Source organism: Stegodyphus dumicola, chromosome 12 (assembly GCF_044657685.1).
Source record: "Stegodyphus dumicola isolate Sdum_Otavi_A_Nest chromosome 12, ASM4465768v1".
Taxonomy (NCBI): domain Eukaryota; kingdom Metazoa; phylum Arthropoda; class Arachnida; order Araneae; family Eresidae; genus Stegodyphus; species Stegodyphus dumicola.
Window position 1 is genome coordinate 92,910,455 of NC_140779.1, and position 19,610 is coordinate 92,930,064.

General features: G+C 34.7%; 1 protein-coding gene across 2 annotated transcripts in view; it reads right to left on the reverse strand.

The window, feature by feature from the left end:
• LOC118195629 (cell adhesion molecule Dscam1-like) overlaps positions 1 to 19,610 on the reverse strand; it is a 1,218,268-nt gene that overhangs the window by 743,330 nt on the left and 455,328 nt on the right. For both annotated transcript variants that reach the window (XM_085806699.1, XM_085806698.1), the window contains exon 4: positions 8,318 to 8,464. In XM_085806699.1, coding sequence (XP_085662825.1) covers positions 8,318 to 8,464 — 147 coding nt within the window. The remainder of the gene's footprint in view (positions 1 to 8,317; positions 8,465 to 19,610) is intronic.

Here is a 19,610-nt window from a genome sequence, read left to right on the forward strand (position 1 = left end):
TTAATATAAAATGACATAAAATAATGCACTGCTTTAAAGTATTTTAATGCTCTTCCAACCGTAGTTTCATGATAAGTTCTAAAATATTTTAACTTCTTTTTTCCATTTTTCATATTTAATATAAATAAGGAGAATAGTTTCATTACTCCTATATTATTTTCCCAAAAGTGACCGAGCGGTAAAGTCACTGAACACTGGTAGTTCGGTACGAGGCTCGAATCCCGTCAACGGGCTGGCTGCATGGGCAATATTCGTGGTTTTCCCCATGTGCAACTTGTATACGAGTCAGTTTCCCTTAAAACGTACTCCACGAAGGCATCCCTCCCCTTAGGCAGATAGCCCTAGTGTGATTTGCCATAATTAAATAAACCAAACCAAACCTATATTATTTTTAATTTTAAAAAAATATAGTTATGAAATTAAATACAGGATATATACAAAGGTATTCGAAATTTGCAAAATAGAAAAAAAAATATGGTTCAATTTTGAGTAAGCTATGTGAACATTCTAACGATACGGTACACACGGGATTTGGAGACCTTATAATGATCAGTAAACGCGATATTTATCATAAGCAGTAACGAGTCTTGTCGACAATTTTCAAAATCGCGCCAAGGCCGTACCGCATACTGGGAATTTAGAAGTTCTAACATATAACAAAGACATACAGATTACTAAACTTCGTTTTAAGATAATATCTCAAACGAAATAAATATAAATTGATTTTTCACGTTATAGACAACCTGAGTGCCTATATATCGTATCCCCTTACGCATTTTCTTCTCTCGTGTATATTTCCTCCTAGCGTTTCAGCACAAAATTCTGAAAATTTCATAAATATTCCCATCATTTTTACCTTCTTCAGTACATTCCGAGATCGAGCTCCACCGGATTTTAAAATAAATATGTCCACGTAGTAAAGGTTTTCGTAGCACTTATAAAGGAAAACCCTTGTAAATTAATACGAAGGTCATGATGAACAGTTCCCTTCTAACCGTTGAATTTTACAGCAGTCTAATACAAGAATAGATCAGTCAGAGCGAAGCAAACACGAATTTAAAAGTTCAATCTACAATTTCGCTGACTCGGTTGCACATTTAGTTTCTCAAATTACTTATGAATGATTTGAGCGTAATGAGTAGCAGGCATAACAGTAAGAACATATAAAATTTAAATAAAAATTACTTTATTAAATTACAGGATTATTAGAATTATTCAGTAAAGCAGAAATGAATATACGAGTATAATATTGTTATAGTTACCTGCAGTTTATCCAAACCTACTTTTCATTAGTTATGTTCTTACTGTAAATGTGTTGTTTGGTTTAAATTACTCTGATATTATGGCCTGTCGATTTTCAAATAATAATATTTGTAAAAGAAAGGGGAGAAATACGATGGTAAACAAATAATTAAGAAATTATGCAAATGTAAATAAAAAAAATACATTATTTTCTACAAACAGGAAAAGATTCCAGCAGGTAAACTTTAAATACAATATGCTTAATAAAATGTCTAATAATTGTACAGTCCATGCACATAATTGCTCATCAATATAGCTGAGTACATCTGTAGATAAGATGTGAATAAGATTGCTGCTTTAGCAGCTCAATCCAAGTCTATGGCCCATCAGCAGCCGATCGATAATGTCGCTGAAACTGATAGTTCGGTCCGTGTTTCGAATCCCGCAAACGTGCTGGACGCAAACGTGCCGTAACGTGTATACCAGCTAGTTTCCATTAGTAAGTCCTCCACTAAGGCATCCCTCCCCTTAAGCAGATAGCCCACGAGGCTTTGTCTTTATCACGAGGCTTTGCCTTATGGCTTATAAGCCAACAAAACTTCACAACCCGGCGAATGTGAGAGGTGCGGTGGTTTTCCGAGCCAATTTCTCTCACAAAGTTCTAAATCTGAACACTGATAGTCCGATCTAGGGATCGAACCCCAGATCTGGAATACGGCGAACCGGCTGGCTACGTGGACGTTTTCGTGGATTTTCCCTTCCGTAATTTGGATAAGAGTCAGTTTCCATTAAAAGTCTTCCACGAGGTATCCCTACCTTTAAAGGATACCATTACGTGCATAACGGTAATAAAAAAAAAATTTTTTTAAATCCTTGCCTTAAACAGAAGCCCTAATGTGTGTTGTTCTGTTGAGAACAATCCAACCCAGAAAAATACACGAATTCAACAAAATCATTTATTTAAAAAAAAAAAAAAAAAAAAAAAAAAAAATCCATCTTTTATATAACTTAATTGCCGCAGTATGTAACTGGTTATTTTCATAAAATTTTCAGGCTAGTATCTCTTAATTCTGTCAAAGACATTTATTTTGAATACAAATATCAGCTATACAAACAATAGTACGCAAAAATCCTATAGAAAAAATTATATTACCTAGAATGCAAGAATAAATACTACACAGTGTGTTCGCTTCCACACATGGAAGCTTCATATTAACACTAAGAAAATGTAGTATTTAAAGTCTGAAAGGCTTTAAGCTGTGGTTATTATGTAATTACAGATATCAATGGATATAAAATTGCCAATTAAATATCCAAATATTGAAGATGAACTTCTGAAACAAATCAGGGTTTTACCAACTACATGTTTTTAGCCTAAAGAAGCGTTAGCACAGAATGGCTATTAGTCTCAAAATAAGATTCTGTGTTGAATGACTATAAAAGTCTGAATCACCTTTCAAATTGTTGCCAACAAATATTTTCGCAGTATATTATATTTAAAGAAATTAAATAATGAAAAAGCATTAATGTATGCATATTTTTCACACTGCTAAAACTAACAACAGTACCTAAAGACATCATATTTTGAATAACGTAATCTTTCATTCAAATATGGTCATATGGAAGCCCGAATTATGAATTAAGAATTTGTTTCATTACCTATTTCCTATTTTGCAAAACTGTAACGAATTTTTGATCAAGGAACTCAATGATTTCAAAGCGAGCAATGGCAACACTGTACGGAAAATTATGTTTTTAAAAATCTCCAGCGCGCAAGCTTGTCTATCGAAAAAGCTAAGGGGATGCTGTTTTTAAATATTTTCAGCCCAAAGAAACAATATCCCAAATGCTCCTGAAATATGTGTGTGTATGTAAATGAAAAAATCGCCCCTGGGGTAATATAAAATTTGAAAGCCTTCAGATTTTTTCCCATTATATAAATTCTATTCTTAATTAAAATATGTAAAAAACATAGAATAAATTGTAATCATAATTAGGGTTTGAAAAATTATGAGGAATAGAGCACGTCGTGTGAAGCAGCTGCGAAGAATAACATATTAGAGTAAAGCATCTACTGTCATAAAAAGAAAAATATATTTAAATCAGCTTTGGTAAATCATTTTAGAGCTTGCTGTCCCACTGGTTTGATTAGTCTTATATTCATATCTCTAATGAGACAAAATCTTTTTATGCTCGGTATTATATGTTGAACATTTTGCATCTCTGTTTAAACAAAGCATTAGGCACAGTTGCCTAGCAACAGAGATATGCATTTTATTCCTACCTGTTTAAATGCGAAATAAATATATCTGCAAACAGATGCAAATAAAGTACTATTTCCTAATGTTTAATATCACGTTTTAATGAATATAACACCCAAATGTATATTATTATTATTTCTTTATCATTTAAAAATATAAATTAATTTTATCGTAATTTCTCTCTGTCAATAGATTTGAATAAAGTTTAATACATACTGGAGAATGGTGTATGAAACATTCGTTTACATAGCTGTATACAAAATCAATAATGCATTTGATTTACTATTAAAAAGGAACTACATTTCTTTCCGAAGGAAATTTTTGAATTAAATATTCGAGGAAGTTTTCTTTCACGAAAAATGTTTCTATCGGGAAATACGCAATATAAATTCATACATTAAATTAATTTTTCTCTTGGAGACATTTTATTTAGCAACAATGGTAAACTTTATATATTTACGAGTATTCTACTGTGATTAATTATGATTGTAGTATCATTCACAAAGGAAATAACTAATGCATTAGTACTTATTGCATCAAATATACAGTTTAATTTTATTAGCCTGAAAATATAAATATTTTTATAAGAGAAAAAAGCATCTTCTTTTTGCATTCAAATTTATGTATTCTCTAATTAAATGCAAAGCTTATTCAAGAAATTGTCCTAGAATCAAACATGGATTTAAATATTACTGTAAATTATGCAATGAACTACTGCAAATTAACAATAGAGAAAATGATATACAGGTTATGGTTTGGTTTAGCTGATTAAGGCAAATCAAACTAAAGTTGTCTGAGTAACGGAAGAGATGCCTTCGTGGAGGAATTTCTAAGAGAAACTGGCACATAATACACGTTATACATGGAAGCATCTACGAACAAATCCATGCATCCAAACCCCGGTCGCGTGAAATCGAACCACAGTTTATGGATTTTACTGCTCGGCCGCTGGTGGGCCTGATATACAAAATAGGTATCCCTCCTATTCTTGTATATCAGGATATACAAAATAGGTATCTGCCCTATAACTTAATACAAAATAGGAGGATGCGTTTCGAAAGCTTTTAAAAAACAACTATTTTTAAATAATTCTCATTGTAGCCTCTTGACTTTTTGTAAAGCAAAAGGTATTTTCTCCTTTTAATAAATGATTTAAAATTTATATTTTCATGCCCAAAGAAATTAATTTTTTTAAGTAGTTTTCTTACTTTCACCTATGATTTGGGACTGAAGTTAAATTTGGCAATAATCACTCCTAAATGCGATAAAAGCTAATAAGGAATACGTTCTTAAAAAGATTTTTTAAAGTTATTTCCAAAATCACAATTATATAATATGCAAACTGAACATAGCAACACAAAATACACACTGTGTAAATAATTAGGGTGACTCAGCTTCAGAAGTTCAATGTGAAAGAATGCAGGTACTGCTGTAATTTATTTTATTTGTGTAAATAAGTTGATAATGCGCCCTACACACCAACGTAACACAATTTTAAAATGTTCAGGATAAAAATCGTGTTATTAAAATTTGTTTTTACATCAAGTGTTATAGCAGGCGCATATTCATTAACATGCTAGAATGAAACCGTGGTGCTGTGCTATACGAGGTTTTCCGCAATTTTCCTACCGTTTAAGGACGATTCCGTGTTTTGGGAAACCGTATTAAGAGAAATATACCTGTATATGCTTTTTTATTACAATTTACTATTCTAGTAAATCCCTGAAATAGTTCTTTCGCCATTTTAATTCAATAAGGAGAAGTTCCTAGAACTATCTGGGAAGAGGGAGAGATACTTTTCTGGAAAACTTGCTAAGGAACATTGGTTCACATTCCCGTTTCATATGGTGAAAATTTAGGAAGCACCCATTCAACTAACCCTTTTGCTAATCCCGATTCTATCGTGGATTGAGCTACCAGCGTTTACAGTCTTATTCACTTAGTAGTTGATTGGAAATTTATTACATACATTTTCAATTTTAATTACTGCTATAAGATCCCCCTTATGACGGGAGCTAGCCATTATAAAGGTTGGCCACTAAAGCGGCCGAAAGTGGCAGTCAAGAATTGGATGCTATAAATTATTGGGATTATAAAGGAAAATATGTGGATCATAGGAAAGTTGTTATCAACATGATCTATATATTTATATAAAATTCCCTATTTTGTAACTTTTTGGACGGTTTTGTATTCATTTACTTTACACTTATCAAAGTTCATAAATCGTTTTGTAATTCTTAATATGTTTAATACAAGTATAATATGCATCTTGCATTTTATAGCTATATTTCTACTAAGTTCAAAAATAACTAAAAATTTTACGATTCTATGCTTACTAATCCAGTATCTTACTATTTTATCTTTGATGTCCCTAATACATTCGTCGGCTCACACCAGAATGCAAAATAGTTAACGTAAATAAAACCAGAGTTCTTAAAATTAAGAGAAAGAACTTTAGCAGCAGCTAACTTTCTCCGAAGCAGTTTCACGCAGTTTTTAAAGTTACCCGAATCAGTTTTATCTCTTTGCTAGCCGTATTTGATCTCATCTTAAAACAAAGCGTACTTTGATAGAAGCGTACAAAAACAAACAAAGCGTACAAAGTGACTTTGCTGTGTAAATTGCATAATTTATCTGCTTAAGTTTTACTTTGACGATTCTCTTTTGATAAATCCCTCAAAAAGCGGTGACTTTGTACTTTACAATTATTGCTTTTTGAGTTCTAATAAAAACATTTATTTTAAACCTTTGGGATTTAGATATTATTTCATCTTCCGAGAAATTTAGCTCTCATCAAAAGAAAGTCTTTCGAAGTTGTCCACTGGTTCCTGTGAAATGACGGAACTGCTTCATCTTTATTTAAAAAACAATCAGTAGTCATCCCCCTTCGTTTTTGCCTTTCGCAAAACGAATTTCACCGCTTTTTACTATTTTGCTAAGATCCTCGACTTCAATTTTGTCGACTATATTCAGCTGACCATATCGGACCCGTTTATACACGCATTTTTTTAATGCAGGATCACATAATTTAGAAAATAATCCTATTTTTGCTCTTCAGTAGAATTCAGGTGCGAAAGTTTGATAATTTGTTACTTCATTTGACCAATTAAATTACGTAATGCAAGGGCGAAAAGTTTCGGTCATCAGATTTCTACGGAAATATTCATTTTAACTTTTTTTTTTCTTGACAGGTCTACTTGTCAACCTTCCTTTTTTATTCCAGTTGGCAGTAGCAAGAGTATATACATTCTGTCACAGAAAAATACATGCACTTAGAAGGAAATGAACGGCTATCACGAGACGTAACATGTATGTAGTATATGAGGAGATAAACAAATGATTGCAAATTCAGAACAAAAATTGTTTTATTAAGAAGTGACGGCATAAAAAAGTATACAAATCAGTAAGTAGTATAGTCATCTGTACTACATACTGATTTGTAACAAGCTATACAAGTCGGAAAAACGGAGTGGCATCGAATTAAGTAGGTCACTTATGACTACCTGCGGAAGGTTATACTATAATCTTTGCAACTGGAGAGTTAATTCACCAATATGCTAGGATGGCTGAAATTGCCTTCCAAGCATGTCTCAAATCTACTCTATTGCCGAGAGTTTTGTGACCTGGCAGGCCACGGGAGTATGCCATATCCTTGAAGGCATTGCTGAGAGAGTAGCGCAGTATGTGGACGAACGTTGCCTTGTGATAAATGTCAACAGGTAACTTGATAGCATAGGCAGTACAACCAGTATTAAAATGTCATCCACATTGTCCCACCTTGTGTAATCGCCGAATGCCGCTCGACAGCAAATGGCGGATCGGGCCGCTAACCTGTCGCCTCCAAACGCGTGTGCATTGGTCAACAGCACTGAGACTGAATCAGAATTCCTCGCTGACACATGCCTCCAGTCGGTCACACTCCAGCTTGCCCGAGTTCAGCAGAAATCCAATCGACATTGTCTGTGATGTTGGGTAAGTGGCAAGCTTCTTAATGGACGTCGGCAGCATAAACCACGGCTGGTTTTCGTTGATACCACCGGTTGCTTGGAAAATGGTAAATGGCGTCGAATAGATGCTAGCGATGTTGTTGCCGTCGAATAAATGCTTGCGATATACAAATTTTTCATTTTTAGATTGGCCAAAATAAATTAAAATTTTTAATTACAGTTTGAACTTCAACTAAATACTGTAGTAGCCAATTTCCTATTAAAAAAAGGTGTACCGCAGTATTCTCAGTTTGCCTTGGCTTGACACCTTAAGAGTGAGAATGTTCAAATTATTGTTATATGTATACAATATTTCATCGCTCTACGGCAAATCGTTTTTGAGTTATGCGAGCTAGATACTTATTTACATACGTACAGATGTCACAAGAAAAATCTATTTTAAATCTATATTAGAAGTCTTGAAATAAACAATCCTTTGTTTTCTCTGTACGTGCAGATGCCAAGCAAAAAAATAACCAAATTGACTCGGGAACGTTCAAAATGGATGTTTGCGTTTAAAGCTGATATTCGAAAATGTTAGCGATTAAAATATTTCCTTTACTTCGTACAAGGAAGTAAAAAAGGAGAATTAATGTATTCAACTACAAGAAACTTGTACTTCGTACAAGGAAGTAAAAAAGGAGAATTTTGCATGAATAATCATAAATTTTAAAGATGTTATTTAAATAGAAATTAATTAACGTATAATTAAAGAGTTATAAATTATTATTTAAATAAAGATTAAATAAAATATAATACATAAATTATAAATTACAACATCATATATTACAAAACGATTTTTTTAAATAATTAAAAGCAACGTATTACCTGTAACAATAATCCTGGAATAATTCATGCTAACTTTTTTCTCTTTGGTTACTGTATTTTCTGTATGACATCTGAAACTGTAGGATCCGTCATGCTCAGTGGTATCTCGTATGTAAAGATCACCGCTTTCTAACATTCCATACTTTGCTGAAAGATAAGAAAATGTTATTCGGATAGAGTTTAATAATGCAAGTGATATTTGTTTACTTATGTATAACATAGGAGAATCAGGTTATACTTTAAAAATAGTCTTTTAAATATAGGCACTTATACAGGGTGGTAAAAAAGAATCCGGATACGAGAATCCCTAGCGGCCTGTCCTCTCATCCAGTCGACATGAAATTTCAGATATTATTTGAAGGTATGCTTTTTAAGATTAAGATGATTGAAAATAATAGAGCTCTCCCAGTTACGGTTACAGTGAAAAAATTTCGAAAGGTAAGAAGTCCTTCTGCGTAAGTTGATCAGCACATTCACTTTCGCAAACGTTAACGCATTAAAAGCCGGAGATTGTTGACAATAATTACGTAAGTAATTAATCAAGTAACATAATGAGAGGAATCTGTATAACTTCACTTTGTACTGCATCTTTCATTTCTGACATATATAGTGAATTTGATGTGTACACCTTAGATTTCAGATAACCCAAGGACCAGAAATCCATCAGAGTGTTGACGGCGCATCGCGGTGGCCAAGAAACTGCACAATTTCGGAAGGTGACTGTCTTGAGATGTTCTACTAGTTGAAAACTTCTAATTCCAATAATAGTTTTTCCCTCTTTTATCGTGTGTTGTAAATGGTTCTTTACAATGATCTTCTTCACAAATGGTTTACTCCTAAAATTTTCCTAAATATACTTATCTTTCCAACGCCTTTACTCTTTTAGAGTGCGCTGATCAATTAGGTGTGGTGTTAAAAGTAGGTCTTGCCAATCTAAAATTTCGAAATGTTTTCACTGTAACCTTAATTGTGAGAGCTGTATAGTTTAAAATCATTGCAATCTCTAGCACATAACTTCAAAAAACAGTATCTGAAATCTCATTTCGATTGAGCGGATAGGCCGCTTGGGGTTCATACCCAAAAAAGTTTTTTTTTTTTTTTATGACCACCTTGTACTTATCAGTATTCGAATAAATTAATTAAGCTAAATATTTACATAAAATTAACGCCTGGAAAAGCGGAAGAGGAAGAATGCAACCTATTCTTTTTCAATTTTAAATCTGTAAATTATTTCTTGCAGCTGTTATAAACAATCTGTACGATATCTCGGAAAGGAGTCGCAAAAGTCAAGGAGCTAAAGCTAATACCCTATCAGTATGTGGTGAGAAACACGCGGTTAAGTGTTATGGCAGGAGAAAGACTGGCACATTTCTAATACGGAAAAACTTAGAGAAAATATGATAATGAAAGGAAAGACAGGAAACATTCGTATGTGGAACGAAGACAGAAAACATTTAGTGCTCGAAATGCAAACCACCAGCCGGGTAGGATATCTCTAGGGTCTCATTTTTTCTCAGTTTTACAGGAGGGCATAAGAGAGTTTGGAGTGTATAGAAAGAGTTCTAAATTTCATTTCAAATGCAAGTGCTTCTTGACGGATCTGTTAATCTGTGTTCGAGTATATGAAACAGCTGAACTCAGTAATTCGATCCCACTGATCACTGATAATTCCAGTTCCTCTGAATGTGCTAATTTCATTGGTACTTTTTCTCATGTGAATTTGAATTGCTTCTTTTAGAAAGTCATGTCTACCAGTGGCCGAATGGTTAAGAACACTAACACTAGCAATTCAATCTAGATTCGAACCTCGGGAAAGGGGCTGGTTTCATGAGATATTTCCTGATTTTTCACATGCGTTACGTAGCTAAGAGTCAGTTTCCCTTAGAACATTCTCCACGAAAGCATCTATTCCCTTATGCAGATACTCTCCGCATATTTATCGTAATCAAATTAACTAATATTTTAGCAAATCCTTCGCAAAACCTTCCTTACTGTTAAGGGCCCGGCAGTGGACGAGCGATAAAGCCGTAGAACACTTGTAGTTCGCTCCGAGGTTCCAATCCCAGGGAACGGCGTGGCTGCATGGACGTTTTCATGTATTTTTTCCGTGTGTAACGTTTATATTCCTTAGAAAGTTCTCCACAAAATCATCGCTGCCCGTAGGCAGATAGCTCTTGAGGGCTTTGCCATAGTCAAATAAAATCAAATAAAATAACCAAATTTAGTCCTTGCCTTAGGTCATCGCCCTTGCATGCTATACCATAATAAATTAAGCAAAGAATCTGATAACTAGAGAGATATTTCGATGGCTTAATTACGCAACATACAAACGGAATCATGAGATATTTCACACTAGTTAGCGATGGAGATACAAGAATATGAAGGCTGTGCCAAAATACATTATGAGAAATAACAAACGTTAACTTAACATTAACTTGGATCCGAATTTCTCTGTATTTTTCATAAAATTGCTTAGAATGGTTGCCTGAGGAAAAATGACATTCTCACTTGGTAATATGGTGATATTCACTTGCTGAAATGGTGATCACTTAGTGATATGATGATATTCTCACTTGGTGATGAGATGTATTTCCCCCGTATTATTTGCTCATTCTCTAACTGAAATGCATAATGACACATTCCACGTTCGACTATCCTAAAGTATTATGCTGTTATCAGCTGATGCCCTCCTTACAATCGCTAACGTTTGCTCCCTAACCACAGATCTCCTATTATGGAACATTTCGGATGACACATGTTTATATCGATCGCTTTGTTGTAGCTAGTATTGCTTTATATGAGCTTCGTCATGGCTTTACGTGTCATAGCCTTCCTTAGCTGATATGTTCTTTGGAACTCAAGTACTTCTTCAAGCACACCTCGTTCACAGCATAGTGACGTCATGCTATTATTGATTGTTATAACAGCTTTACTGATTATCATTACAATCTTCACATCATACTATTATTAATACCCAAGTGTTTCCTTTCATATGCTCATCGGATTATCTTAGATTTTGCTTACCTTAAATTAAAGAACTGGTACGGGTAGAAGCTAGGCCAGCACCTCTTTAGTACCATAGGATATTGAGGTTGTTATTAAACCTATCCAAATATTAAGCTTCCACCCCGAATTTGAGGGAGAACATCCCAAGAGGGATCATCCGAAGGTCTTCTCCTACTAACGACTTTTCGAGAGGGTTTTCGGTTCGCAGTATATTTTGAGTGTTTCCTCTTTTTCCAGAATGAGAATATGCTATATGCGTACAAACATCCATGCCATTGTAACCACTACATGCTTATAAAGATCTTGCCTTCTCCGTTATTCGAAACCAGGTTCATTGGTACGACAATCAGCGTCATTAACTGCTATACCGGCTGGGCGGTTACAGTTCAGACAATTAGAACTTCTTCAGTGCTTTCACAGGCACAACCTCATCGCAGTTACTGTGCAGCTCCGTTCCAATTTTAGTGGAAACACCCTGTGGGGTGGATTGAAAAGTCTTCCAGTATTGCCACTCAACCTCTTGATAATATTTTCGGCTCTGAAGTATTTTAAATACTCCCATCCTTCACATATACACATTCAAACGCCCTCCGAAACTCGAACCCATGGCCAGCGATAAGGCAACCAGCATCGCTAACCACTTTACAAACCATAGTGGCTACTTTAGATTTTGGAAAAACTTCCACTAATCAACTCAAGTCCGGGATACCTTGTATATAGGTATACTTGAAAACTTTTATTTTCGTAAGACGAAAATTGGTTATTGTGTTTGCATAATAGATAAAAGCTGATTCTGGTGTAGAATTCATAGTGACATTGTAAATCATATATATATTGTGATAAGGTCAGATAGAGGTTCTTTGTCTAGGATGAATATTTTCCGAATACAATGATAGTTCTTTCAGAGTGTGAAATCCTGATCCAACGAGATGAGTTTGCTAATGATTCCGGCTGAAGCCACGAAGGTCACTCCAAGAGACAAAGAGATAAAATAATTATTTTCATCAGGGTCAGAATGTGGGCACTTTTGTTATGTGCGAGTGAAGGAATCTTCTGCCCCTACTCCTTGGGAGTTCAAAGCAGGTAACTACACAGTGAGATATAAAAGATTTTTGCCTGACAAAGCCAGGAATTTATATTTGGTTCTTGTAATAGTAGTAATAATGAGTAATTCTATAAACAGTTGTATAAATATTTTTACATGGAATGCGAACGAACTGCCCATGAAAATTAATGAGCTCCGAGACTTTAAATGAGTACGAACTGACATTTTCTTCCTACAAGAATACCATCTTGGCCCTGCCCCCCCTATCTTTATCCAAAACTATGCTCTTAACCGATTTAACAGATCTCTGACTGCTAGACACCCAAGAAGACTAGGCACTGCCCTTCTGATTAAACGCTGCATCTCTCATATCTCTGTTCCGATTCCACAGTTTTCAGCCATAGAAGCCACAACTATTTCACTCATAACAAGCACTTCGACAACATACATTTTTGTCTCCACATGCATTCCATCTGCACGTAACCCTCAGTCAGTGCTTGCGGATTTAAACGCTTTACTCTTACTTTGCACTTATTATAGGTGGAGACCTAAACGCTAGACACAGCGCCTGGAATTCAAATGACACAGCACGTGGAATTTTCAATTTAGCCAACTCGGCGAATTTACACATAGCAGCTCCAAAAACACCAACACGGTGTACCGCGAACTCCACGGGAGTCATAGGTTTCTTCTGGCTCAGAAACACCAGCATTCCGATGGATGTTTCTGTGCTGAACTCTCCTCTGACCATAATCCGGTCAGAATGATTCTGGATATTAGCGGTTATACCTTATCAGACACAAGAACCTTCACTACTTACTGGCACTAGTTCGCCAAAGCTCTAAACAACATTCAATATACGCTCCCAACGATACACTCAAGGGATGATATAGTTTAATTCAGAACTTCACAACTGCCATTACTACTGCTCACAACAACGCAAGGAGAGAGCTACCAAGAAACTGTAACTACAGAAGCAAGGAATTACAGCAGTTAATAAAACAACGTAATGCAACCAGAAGACATTTTCAGCGAACCCGTAACCGGGAGGCCAAAACATATTCAATATGCTTTGCAATACTGTAAAGTATCTTTTAAATACGGAAACAAACAAGACTGGGCCAACTACCTCAGTTCACTTTCCGCTGAAGACAACTCATTGTGGAAAACCATTAAAAGTTACATTCCGCCTCTTAAAGGCCCACAAAGGATCCATTATACTGAAATTGGGAAAGCAGAACTTTTAGCTATGCATCTGAACTTTAGCTATACCTCAATTTTGCACAAACATCCATCATTCATGACACTGCAGCAGAAAATCTAGTTCACAGCTTTCACTCCAACTTCCCAACAAATCCAAGCACTGGTAATATCATTACATCCTTACTGTCAGAAGTATATGCATATATCAAAATAATCAAGAAAAAGAAAAGTCCGGGCATAGATTCCATCACCAATTGTATGATAAAAAATTTCCCAGTCAAGGACTATTTTCACTATTACTAGAATTTGCAACCTTATTCTAAAATGGCAATACTTTCCTCAACCTTAGAAGACTTCGAAGATCATTCCAATCCTCAAATCCAGAAAAACCTCTATCTAAACAAGAGTCTTATCGCCCTATCAGTTTACTCTCTTCCATCAGTAAAATCTGTGAAGTTATCCTACTAAAGAGAATCAACGACTACATAGAAAGCAATAATTTCATCAGACCACTCCAGTTTGGTTTTACGAAGAAACTGTCAACAAGTAACCAGATCTACCGAGTATTAGAAATCCTCTCCGAGGGAATGGCAACGCGTAAGATCACTGGAGGACTGTTGCTAGACATTGCTAAGACTTTTGACCGAGTCTGGCTGGATGCTCTCACCTACAAATTACACGCCCTAGGCTTCTAAGGCTACATCATTAACATTATGAATTCCTACCTAACCGATAGACACGTCGTCGTTTACGTTTCTACCACAAACTCCACAAACATACCATCCAGGCTGGCGTTCCACGTGGGTCCTTCCTGGAACCCACACTTTTTAATATTTACGTGAATGACATACCATCCACAAAGGACACAACATTAGGTATGTATACAGATGACACTGCAATCCTACACAAAGTGCATTCGTAGGTCCAGTCATTCAACGATTACAAAACTACATCCATACATTAGAGACTTGGCTTACAAAATGGAAAATTCAAGTTAACGTGGCTAAAACACTAACTATTATGTTCACCAAAAAAAGCAAATTCAAGAAAAATCTCATCTTCAGTCACACTTCTATTCCTTGGGCCAAGCAGGTGCCTTATCTTGGGGTGATCCTCAACAAATCTCTTACGCAGGCCCCACACATTACATCTATTATCCAAAAGTTTCGAGTTTGTAAAGCTAAACTTTACCCTTGAATTGCTCGAAACAGTGTTTTATCAATTGACAACAAGTTACTCATTTATAAGTCCGTTCTCTGTCCATTACTATGTTATGCTAGTACAGTTTGGGCCAATACCAAAAAATGTAATAGGAAAATATTACAGACAGAACAAAATTCTGTTCTTAGGCAAATAGCTAAAGCGGAGTGGTATATCCGCAACAATAAAATTCGTGAAGAACTGAGTATGGAGCAATTACGCTGACATTATTATAAACTTGCTAAAAGCTTTCGTGAAAGACAAAGAACAATTAACAACCCGGCCATTAAGATTTGCAATTATGACTACAATGACTAGCAAATATGGACAGAGCTATGGCCCAACTGAATGTATATATTATGTAATATTTATTATAATGACTTTACGGTTTATGTTAATCTTCTCTTATTGTATCTGCTATGCATTCTTTTTAGTCTTACGTTCATAGTATTTATGTCTTACTTATCGGATTCAAATTACCAGTGTTCGCCTAACCTTGCCTTTACCCTCACGCTCATCAGCTCGACGACTTCTGCCTACATTCATTTGACATCGATTAACACTTTAATTAACATTTCCTAACTTCTGTCTTAAATATGAATTCTAAATTCTAAATTATTCACTTTAAAAACTTTATTGTAAAAAACAAATTATTTTAGATATCTTTAGGTTATTTCATCATACTATTCGCAGTTCGCAAACTGTTATACAAGCGGTAGAGCCTTGTCACTCAGGTACGCTGATGTACCAAGCACCGTTCCACGGACGCCAGGACTTTTCCTGCTGGAGCTATGGACACGTTGGCCCGCTAGAACTATCCATTCTCGTATATAATGTTAAGAGCGATAGCTCATTCTTCCTGTTAACAAATTGCTGAAATTACGGGGCCCAATGTATCCAAGTCCCACACCATCATGTTTTGGAATTGTTACTGTTTTTATTTCATTAAAATCCATGCTATTGTTAGAACTTGAGTTAGAAGTTCATTTCAACCCTGTATTACAACCGGGGTTTGTGCAGCGTTTTCGGCCACTACACCACAATATATATATTTGTCCTCTTTGCGAATGTATTTTGTCTGCTGCAAAGACTATTAAGACTTCCATTGCACAAATTAAACATACAGACGCTCTCTTTAGGCGGCCGGTATTCCGGTGATGTTCTTTTCTGACCTTACATTTTTCATTTAGAACCAGAACGAATAACTATAGCATCCTTTTTCTTTCATTTCAATATGTTTTGTTAAGAGTTAGGATAAATATTTATCAAATTTACTCTGCCTTTTTATAAACTTTATTATTTTGTTTTGCCACATATTTACAAGAAACACATAAGTTGAATTTAATGTTGTTAATAAATTTTATGAATGTGTAGAGAGGACAGAATGTAACTGACTTCGAAGAGAATCACGTGATTTCCGAAATATTTCTGAATAAATGAACCTGATTGCTGTATTGTAACACAGAGAAAACACAGCGTTTTTCTTTCCTTTTAATTGTAAAAATACTTAGGTTTGTTTAAATTATATATGCTTTCTTAATCTGAATTATACTTAACACAGCTTTTTCCATAGAAAGTAACATTGGTGGAACGCGATATTAATACGTGCTTTGTGTTAATTGCATTCGGAAAAAAATTGCTGTTTGCAGAAATTCATAAATCAAAGCAACCCTAAGTAATCGTGATCGAATAATTTAAATTTTGTTATTTGAATGCAAAAATTTAAAACTTATTATTTTACTTCATTAAGCACATACTTAAAGCAGACACATTAAGTAATTTACCATTGCATTAAGGCATAAAAAAGCAATCAATTTATTCTAGTGCTCTTACGAGTTTATGTTTAATGACATTCGACTGTATCTGCTTTCATTTTTAATGGCGTTCAATTCGTCTCAAGACTTATATACTTAATGCAAAAAATGTTTTCCACTCAAAGTTTGCTGCAACATAAAGAAAATTTACTTTCACTGTGCAAGGATACTTTACATTATTGATTATGCTTAACAGCTAATTATTTAAGACGTCAATCATTAATATGAAAATTGTTTATTAATAGGCTCTTGAGATTATCTTCCCCGTGGAAATAAGGGAAGTCTATTTATTTTTTATACAGGAGTCACATTTATTAATTAGCTAACAATTAATAAATAAAAATACTTAGAAATAATTAGTAACATTCATTAGAGTGTATTTTTTTCCTATCAAAGTTATTTGACGTTTTACGATTAAAAAATGTTTGAGTACCTATGATGAACACAGTGCGACCATTAGGTGGTCAAATGTTAATTTCAATTAATGTGTTATTCTTTTTTCTTTTCAGCTTCTGTTTATAAGATGCTCCGTTTTTGTGTGTTTTAAAAATATGCGCCATTTTCCCCACTGCCAAAACTGTTTTCATATTATCAGAGTTTAAAACCAAGGATAAATATTACTTATCAAGAAAAAGCAAATTTTAGAAGACTGACCTAGTATAGTCTCGACTGCGCAAATAAAGTTGACGGTTGAAAAGAACTAAAGGAAACTAAAAGGAGACATTGTAAAGTTTTCCACTGCTCGGAGCAAACGATGCTTAGTTTCTCTTTCATTGATCAATTCACGTATGAATTTGGTGCCATTCGGGAAAGCATAAGATCTTAATTTATCTTTCAAATTTAATCAGCCTTTTCTCAATTTATAATCTGAGCAATGAGAAGAAATGAAACACTTCTTTATAATCACCCAAAACCTGAAAAAGAATGCCTCAATAATTTAGGCTTTAAATATATTTTTTTAATTTATTTAATTTACAGTAACGGATAATTGTTTTATTTTTTATTTTTTAAAGACTAATTTTATGAACATTTCCGGCTTTGTTGTACTCAACAAACCATGATTCTAACGCCACGTCTTGAAAGGTTAAACTTATTTGGCTATCTAACCACATCTGTTTATTATTTTTTTGTTCAGAGAAATTTTCCTCTTCACTCTTGAGTAACCGACACAAGGTTTAAAAGTTAATTAAACATTTATTAAAAGATACATTTTTCAGTACAGCTAAAATTTATTAAATACTATCCACTGCTATTTGCGGTATTTCACTAACCGAAAATTTAAATATATACAACACAGAAATTACCTTTCGAATTTTCATTCAGTCAGATCCAGGAAATCCAGCAATTCAGTCAGCTCCAGCAAATTTGCGCTAACAAATACAAATTTTACTCCTCAAATGCACAACCTAATCCATTAGCCGTAGCATTTTTGGTGACTTCGGCTGTCAGTACATTTGCGGCACCATATAAATTAAACATAATAATAATAAATCAAAGTGAAATATTCCTTTTTAAATCTTCGCTTGGGAGAATAGCTTAGTCGGCGCCCTTCAAAAACGGAGCCCTAAATGGTTGCAAATATCAGGTATGTTTGAATTCGGCGCAAACAAAGTGTAAACAGATATACTGGTTGATTTGCATACATTATTGTCTGATCTCAAAATCCAATCCCTATTTAAATTCAACATAATTTACATTCTAGTGACGGTTGATGGCAAAAATAAAAGATACAGAAAAGAATTATTATAAAAATGACGTTCTGGCTGAAACAAAACTTACAGTGTAACTAGCACAAATTCCCCTGTTTCCTTAATTCTTACCCTATTTTAAATTTTCTCCTCCTTCCCCGCTCCCCAATATATTTTTTCATAACAAACTTTTCTAGTTGATAGGGCCCACCAACGGCCGAGCGGTAAAGACGCTGAACACTGGTAGTTCGGTCTGAGGTTCGAATCCCGCGAACGGGCTGGCTGCATAGGCGTTTTCGTGGTTTTCCCCATGTGTAACGTGTATACGAGCCAGTTTCCCTTAGAAAGTCCTCCACGAAAGGCATCCCTCCCTTTAGGCAGATAGCCCTCGTGTGCTTTGCCATAATTAAATACACCACACATTTTCTAGTTGATAGATAGTATAATAAACTGAGGTCCTCCATTTTTGTTGATATTTCTAGGGTTAAAATAATTAAATACGCATATTAGCCAATGGCTTTTAAATCTAGAGAAACCATGTAAAAGGTATCTGTGTAGACAGTGCACACTAATGTGCCGATTCATATATTAACAATGACTCTTGTTTACTTCAAAGACATAGATAAAATCTAGGAAGAGCAGAGAACAATTCTAAAAAGTATTAAATGCCGATATCTTTCAAATCGAGAGAAAGCATATAAAAGGTACCTGTGTAGACAATATACACTGATGTATTCATGTATTAACAGTTAGTGACTCAAAAATATAGATTAAATCTAGGAAGAGCAGAAAACAATGCTTAGCATTAAATGCCAATAAATACAGCATTTCATTAAAACATTAGTGTTCTACGATTTTATCCATTCAATCACTAATGAATGTTATGAGATAATTTGAAGGGCCCACTAGCGGCCGAGAGGTAAAATCGCTAAACGCTGGTAGTTCGGTCCAAGGTTCGAATACCAGTAAACGGGCCGCTTGCAGGTGTGTTTTCGTGGTTTTCCCCATATATAACGTGTATACGAGTCAGTTTCCCTTAGAAAGTCCTCCACTAAGGCATTCCTAAGCACATAGCCCTCGAGTACATTACCATAATTAAATAAACCAAACGAAACTAAGGGGTAATTTTAATTTCCTTAATACTGTTCAAGAATTATTATTTTCAATTGAAAGAAAATAAACAATACAGTCAGCTTGAAAGATTTTTTTTTCAATGCCAGATTGTGAACAATTACAAATGCAACCCAGTCCATTAATCTATACAAGGTCGGATGCAGTGGGCTCTTTTTACGGAGGCACCTATAAGGTGATTCACCATCGCCTTTCCTATGAAGGGA